The 8093-nt window shown below is 38.4% G+C and overlaps 1 protein-coding gene across 1 annotated transcript; it reads right to left on the reverse strand.

The window, feature by feature from the left end:
• Window positions 1-2043: 2043 nt before the first annotated feature.
• casp7 (caspase 7, apoptosis-related cysteine peptidase) lies at window positions 2044-7989 on the reverse strand. The gene is made up of 7 exons (XM_026351424.1): window positions 7887-7989; window positions 7368-7486; window positions 5102-5253; window positions 4890-5018; window positions 3724-3899; window positions 3249-3387; window positions 2044-2866 (listed from the first exon to the last, which is right to left on the reverse strand). Exons 2-7 carry the CDS (start codon window positions 7484-7486, stop codon window positions 2640-2642), a joined length of 942 nt encoding a protein of 313 aa, XP_026207209.1. The 5' UTR covers window positions 7887-7989; the 3' UTR covers window positions 2044-2639.
• Window positions 7990-8093: the final 104 nt, after the last annotated feature.

The following is an 8093-nucleotide window of genomic DNA, read 5'->3' on the forward strand; positions in this document are numbered from 1 at the left end:
AATACATCTGCGCAAGTTTTCTGATCTGACATTCTTAACCTTTAAGGCCCTAAGCCTATTTTTAAACCTCTCCTTGATAATCACACTCATGTACAGCACCTATGCAAAGATTGAAACAGGTTTTACTTGCCGTAAACAATTTATCTAGTTTATATAGATGAACCTGCCAAAAATGCCTCCAGGATTAGTGATGGGGATCAAAATACACTTCCTCCTTGGCCGTGGATATGTTAGACTGCAATGTAACCTTTGTGCATTCAGTGCATTCATTACCGTGTGTCTTTTAATGTGGTTAATGTTTACAGATGTGCAAGAAAAAAGGTTGGCTACGCAATAATTTTTTTGTTTATTACAGTAAAACATTTGCATAAGCATTCATCTGTTTTTAAACAAGGTATTGTCACAAAATTAAAAAAATAAAATACAATAAAAACTGGGCCAGAATATAGTCTGTGTAATTCATCATTTTAATTAAGGTAATTTTCCAAATCCTTTCAAATATATTCCTGAGGACAACAGCATTTAACACTGGAAAGCATTAAAAAAAAATTGTGTTCAAATCAAATTTTCCCTCCTTCAGTTCTATTCCAAAACAGGTGGAGCAAACACTCCTTTCAGCACAGGTTGGGCACCACATCACTGATCAGAGATCCATGTGTTGATGGGTTCAGGAGTTGTGTCAAGTATTGAACAAGAATGTACCAGTCACATTCCCGCTAACTTTACATGTGAAGTGTTGTTAAAATGGTATAAACTGCTAAAAAACATAAATCGTGAAAAGTATAATAACAGATTGATGCGTTTGTTGATCATTTCCCCTAAATCGCTGACACGTGCATTACTATGAATAATGTAAACCACTGCAGCAACAGTGAGATCGTGTTTTGCACACGTGGATTGTGTTTGTTTAGACACCAGTAATAGCTGCCTCTGTGACTGACAGACTTTGAGACAATAAGATGTTTTTGCATAATACATTTTTGTGTAAATCTTAATGGCCAGCAGAAAATACAATAAAGATGATATCATTATTTTAGGATTTGAAATAAAAATTATTAATTCTGCAAAGTGTATCTATATAATGTATATGTTACAGTAATTTCATTTTCTTTTCGTTTTATAATTTGAGTTCTCTAATGATTCTAAATCAAAGCTCGAGCATAAAATAAAAAAAATGTAAAACCTTGTTGCTGATATCTGTTTACTTTAGTGCATGTGACAATACACAACACTAATATACTTTACAGTTGAAATGATGTGTATTTATGCTTGGAACACCAGTCCAGCATTACACTATAATATGATGATGATTTTCAAAAATTATGACACAGGTTTAGAAATTCCTACATGCTCTATGTGGCGATGAAATCGTACAGTGGTATCCTGTAAATACTGTACATATTATTTGAAGTTTAAGAAGAGAATAAAGAAAAAAAAAGGTATTTGTTGGACCCCGACTAATCGATGAAACAAATGCATAATTCTGATCTTATGCAAATATGTCAACCCCACCAACTCCAGCGTTAGCGACAAGCAACTGAAGTCTTCAACATCATGCGTGTGATGATGACTGTTGCTTTTATTGGTGTGGACTATATACCATGCACTTGAACCAAAATCTTACAACTAATCACTACAAAGCAAAAGGTCACGTCTTCCTAAAAATACGTATATGAAATTCTTTAACATTACATTTACCCACTTCATGGGACATTAAAGAACCTGAGGATGCCAGCATGCTGCTACAAACTTTAACTCTCTAGTTACGGTGAGACTTTAAACCTTTGTCAAGAGCATCACGTTTCTGCTCAGAGGAGTGTTGTCTTTTTCTTATGTCTCTTTCTTTTTGGACAAATGAAAACGTTAAAACACACATAGCTGAAAATGATCTGATCCATTTTCCAGATGCCTTTTATGACAATCCAAGAATCTGTAAGCATTCAGTTTCCTTCTCACTTGGGCTGTAAACTCATAATAGATCAATCAAAAGGACAGAATTAGTGTAATAAGGGCTAAATTAAAAGGTAAAAAATCTACTCTCTCTCAAATTTCCAATAAATATTACTGTGTAGTATTTACAGTCTACAGTATATGTTCCACAGATGCAGTGAACTGCATCTTTATGATCCACTTCTGGAGAGATTTCTCTCAGAAAAGCAAATGTAAATTATTTCAGGGTGCAGTAAAAACTAGTGTGAACAAAATATATTGCAAACCTTGGAAAATGGGGAGACACATATTCAGATATGATTCTCCAAGCCCACAAAAACTGGCAGCAAATTTTCTGGGCTTGCAGAATAACATGGATATTTCACAATGTCTGTCAACAAAGATCCGATCAAATGTGACGCTATTATTGTGAAGAATAACCTGAAGAAGAGGAAGAAGGTTCACCAACACATGAACGTGGAGTGCTAATGTAAAAGGTTTCTCCTCCTCATGGAGCGTTTGTTTTTTTTTTCGGGCCCAACTACACATGCAAAATGTCATACTGTATGTGCTCTAAACGTGCAGTGTCCTGCTGGGCCTGAATCATCCCTGAATGCTTTGGCCACTTAGTCTTAGTCCCTGAAATAGTCAGTCCAAGTTAATCCGTCAGTCAGTCGGGTGTCGTACAGTACAGTCAGTCAGGTTGGCGGTCAGTTGAAATACAGTTCTTTCGTCAGCATAGAGACCACGCAGGGAATCTGTTTCTTCTCACTGAAGCGTGGGTCTTCAGACCAGGACTCAAAGCTGGTGGCCACCATGTAGTTGACCCGTGTCAGGATTTGCATAATCTCCAGCTGCTTGCCAAACTCTTTAAGGACGTTGCAGAGAGCCTGGACAAACCACGAGCCGCGTCCAGGATTCCTCCAAGAGTAGTATCCTGAAAATTCAACACCAGTCAGCGGGAAAACTAGGTTCTAAGGGTGGAGGAGAACATTGGTCCCCAGATGCTGGATGCGGATGTGAACACTTTTAAATCAACTCCCAATTTTCACAAATCTAAAAGAACACACAGTAAAGAAGCTAAAGCAGTTCTGCCTGGAAGAAAGGGCTAAAATTCCTCCTGAACAAAGTGCAGGTCTGATCCACGGCTACAGGAAGAACCTGGTTCATCGCTTTATAATCCCATCACTGCCGATAGTTCTGACTATCGAGAGAGTACTGACACATTCAGCACATAGTCAAAATACCTTCATGTGAAGTTTTCAAATTTGGAAACTACTCATTTTAAAATTCAACTCGAACTTAAAACAGTGGCTTACCTGGCACAGTGGAGTAGGCAAAGAGGAAATCTGCCTCTACAGGGATCTTATGTCTTGGATTAGCGTCAGTCTCCAGGGTGTCATTCGGTGGACCCGAATCTGTCTGTATACCGTCATCAAATTCGGAACCCCGACAAGCCTGGTGAAGTAAATGAAATGACATTTCATTGTGATCCTGAGTAGCTTTCTCAACGATGACCTGGTGAAGCAATTAAAAATTTACTTTTTAAAAGCTGGGAGGGGCAATTATTTTCAAAATAACTATAGTCTACCTGTGGGAAGTCAGTGAAAGCCTACAGTGGTGAAAATAATTACTTGCTATTTAACCGCTAAGCTGAGCATTTGGGTGAAAAGTCTTGAACTTGACACAAATCTCTAATTTAATTAACAACTGTAAAATTTTTGTTAAATACTCACATGATATCATTTCATGCCACACTGCCATTAATAAATGAAAGCCTTAAGAACTGCATACCTGGATGAAAAAGAGTTTTGGCTTCCCAACTAAGCTTTTGCACATGTCCCCTCTGAACAGCGAGGTTATGGTCTTAATGGGCATGGCTCCATCTGTGCCGTAGATCATGCCCTCCTCACCATGGCTTAGCAGGATACAGGCGAAACACGAGCTGTCACTATGGTCTTCCTCCGCCGCTGACCCATACACACACAAACAAATACTCAACTTTTAGCTCAGCGCTGTCCTCATTAAACTGCTCTAAATGAATGTGTCATCTCTGTAACTTTATGGCTTTGACAGAAACTCTTTTACCCATTTGACTTTTACTTTTACTAGTTAATAACTATTTAAGCTAATTGAAGTGTTCAAAATACGGGTTTGTCCTCAATAATGTCATGGAAATACAGAAGACACCAACAATATTATGAAAATAAAATGGATGTCCACTATTCATTTTGTCTTGTTTTTAGTCAAACTGTTTGATGAACTAAACTAAAAGCTGCTGTTGTTAGGTCCCAATGTCATGTGGTTAAAAAAAAAAGGTACATTCCTCAGAAGAGGAACTATTAGAATGTCATATTGTACCAAACAAAGAGTTGACTGTGATATTTCAGCTTTTTAAATGTCTTTACAATTTAGGGCCAGAATCAAGCTTGTCACTAGTATTTATGTAAAAGATTTAGAAGCATCAGGACACACACATTCATCTTTCCTCAAGCTATCAGGCTCCTCAATACTCAGGGACTGACCTGACACACACACACACATATATGCAAACTAAAACAATCCTTGCGCATCTACCTCAAAAAAGACTGTATTTATTTTATTTCAGGAATATAATTACTAACGAACATGGTTTTGTTTCACTCTCTACATGAATAGGTATAAGATTGACATGACAATTTACAACCTTAAACCTTGAATGTAATTACTTTTACACTGACGCCACCTAGTGTCTGACCTGCCAAGCAAAAACATTTCTGTGCTTTAAGGATGTTCATCAGCTGGCCATCATTCCTTTTAGAGTTACTCGATCCATCAGCAGCTACTGTGTAAGTGACACTATGAGGGATACATTTCATTTCATTTACATTTTCCTAAGGCAAATTTCAATTAAGTGTGGCTGTTATTTACTTTTTTGGCTTTGGCAACTACATGGAATTACAAACAACTTTACTGCTCACCTTCTCTGAGAAGACACTCCATCTTCTCACATGTCTGATCATTGTAGATACAGACATCAAAGCCCAGGTTCTTGAAGCACTGGAACAGCTCACCTGCGTCTCGGTCCGTGCCATTGCGTACATTCATTCCTGTTAAGACAATCTGCTTAGAATACACAGTCTCTGAAAAAAATGGAGGTAGGTGTGTTTGCAGCATGTTTGCTGAAAAGTACCTGTCTTTTCATCAAAGTTTTTGTTGTTGATGATGATGCACTTTCCCACTCGTTTGTGGCTCATCTTATACTGGAATGTTGGTGAAACAATTCTGTAATGGCTTTCAGAAGAGAAGTCCTGCTCCCGCGTATGGCCATCCTTATTCTTCTTACTAACAGTCATAAACAAAACAGAAACCAAATATTAAGTGGGGACATAATGCAGCATAATTAAATCCAATTATGATGTGAAGTATATGAATAAAATGCAGCAGATCACATTAATAACAATGTTCTCACATATAAAACAAACAAAAAAAAAAACTACTAAAAAATAATCTTAAAAATATAAATCAAAATAACAATGAATATAAATATAATACATCCAAAAAATGGATTTTGATGTGTCACAAGCTAAAAAATAGAGAAAAAGATTGCAGGTAAAACCTCCGTAATGCTAATGCTCAACATAAACAACTGTCAGGACTTTCAGTTGGTAGAAAAAAAACTGAAAACATACTAAACCACTTACTCAGAAACCAAGAGTACATACATTTGCAAATAAGGCATTAATGTCACGGCCAAGGTCGCAGTAATTCACCGTCAGGTTGTAGAAGAAACTAGAACATTTTTGCTTAGTTCAGATATAAGAAAATCCTAACCACATCAATGTCGACTGAGCAAGAGGAAATCTTCCACGAGTGGCAATTCTCACAGATCTGTCATACTTCCATTCTTTAGAAGATTCATCCAGATTGCTAAGCCAACAGTGGCCCATTGGGGGCTCACAAAATCCAGGGTTGTTCGAGAAGAGCCTAGTCATCAGGTTACTCAAGCATAGAAACAATACACAGCAACGCGCACCAACAGTCTCATACACATACACTCACAGGCAGGCCAGCCATATTCTAATAAACATGTGATCCACTACTTTTTGAAGCCCCCCTCCCACCTCTAAACTGTGCCAACATACTTTACCAAACAACTGTGCGAGGATGGGCAAAGAGCTGCAACTCTGTTTCGCTGTGGGCTGGGCATGGTAAGAGCAGCAGGCAGGCGGACGGACGGTGAAGAGGAATACGAGGCCGATGAGTCTGTCTTACCTGGGTTCGTCATTAAGCGCCACGCCACTCTGCATCTGAAATGTGTTGGTTTTGTCTCGTTTCTTTTATTCCCCCAAAAAGAGTATGTTTCTTCAGACCCGGCAGCTTAATTTTTGGCTGTGTGCTAGGATACTGACATGCTCTCTGTGCTGGATGGAGACGTGACTGGGCCAGCGGGTGCTGAGGACAGGGGCGGCGCACCGTGAGCCCCCTGAGTCAGCAGCCTTGCTACCACACCAGTGCTTTCTAAAGGCCTATTCACACATGGCCCCTGCGCCTCGTTCCCTGCTGGGGTCAGACAGGGCAACAAGTTGCTCCTCTGCTGACAGGCACAGAATCCACCTATAATGACATGCATACTGTCTATGCTCAACCTTTAAATCAGATGGACAAGAAAGGACATGAAAAAAACAAAAAACAACTTGTTAAACCCCATAAACAATAATTAAAAAGAAAAGTATTGGTTTAAAGCCAGATGAAGAAATATTTATGGTGTCATATGGTGGTATGTTATTACATACAATTACTTTGACATGGATGCTATGAGTTTATGTCTTAATGCAGCATTTATGTGCTGAAAAAGACAAACCCAAATACTGATAAGGTGGAATCAGTTTCACTTATAAGTCAGCCATGACAAAATGGATATACCCCACACCACTCAGCAGATTAGACATACATGATTTGGAAATAAAATATATGCAAATTTCTCAATATTTATGTCAACATGTATGGACATGTTTTGTCTTTAAAACAATCACACCGAAGGTTCACAGTGCCACCTTGTGAACCACCCTGGGATAAATGGAGGCTACTCCCTTACATTGTTCAGTAATTCATAGTTTGCACTTTTACAAAACAAAGTCAGACAGAAGGCACTGTATAAAGAACCACATTGGTTATTTACACTTAGGGAACTATCCAAAACTGGGATGCGGTGTCAAATGAAAGGTGCACGGCTTCTGATCTTTTAGGTTTTCATTAGTGAACCTTATGGATGCTTAAGAGAGCAGTGGAGAAGAAAGTTAAACCTGGACCTGACACAAAAAAGGCTTTAAGAGACACAAACAGTTTGGAAAAAGACTCCTGGAATGACACTAAGTAGGGAGAGATGATAACGAAAGTGAAAGCTGGACTTGGATCTGTTTGATTGACTTTTATATGCATGTAATAAAGGAAGTCACCTCCCAAACAGCAGAAATCTCCCTTTACGGTCAGGTTTGGCGTCTGTTTCGTCTCCCACCATCTGTCCCCCCTCAGCTTCACCTCCAGGTCCCGTTGGTTCAGCAGGTTCTCCTTCCATCTGTAGTTAGCACACGCATTTTAGTATTTAGTAGTGTTTTCACATCATATTTTTACCCTAAGTTAGCTAGCTTACTGCACGTAGAGCCACTATTTTAACTATGCGTCATGCCTTTTCCCAGTCACTCACTCACTTTGAGCTGGTAGCTTACACGGTTTAAGTAAATATAAATTGTTCAGCTAGCTTAGGTGTAAATTAATTAGCTAGTTAATCTTCTCTTAAGTAAGTTAACGTTTAATTAAACCGCACTTGCTAGCTGGCTGCTACATTAGCATAAAGAAATCGTTAACATTAGCTTTAACGTTAAATCGCAACAAAGTTTAGCAGCTCACTATGATAACGTGTGTGAAAGCTCTCTCTTATAGCTACAGTCTACAGATATTGAAGTGTGCAGTTTTACCTCGTCCAAAGTTGACAGAGTTTCTGTGTCTTAGTTGAGAAAAGTTGAGAAACCGAAAGTTAAGTCTTAAGTTTATGAGGTGCGTAACTACGTCAGAGCCATACGTCACCAAACACCTTGACCAGGGCTGTAACTCACTTAGAAATAATCAATTATAAAAAAAACATTTATTAACAATCATTTATTAACAATAACTTATTAAATAAT

This window comes from Anabas testudineus, chromosome 19 (assembly GCF_900324465.2).
Source record: "Anabas testudineus chromosome 19, fAnaTes1.2, whole genome shotgun sequence".
Lineage (NCBI taxonomy): Eukaryota > Metazoa > Chordata > Actinopteri > Anabantiformes > Anabantidae > Anabas > Anabas testudineus.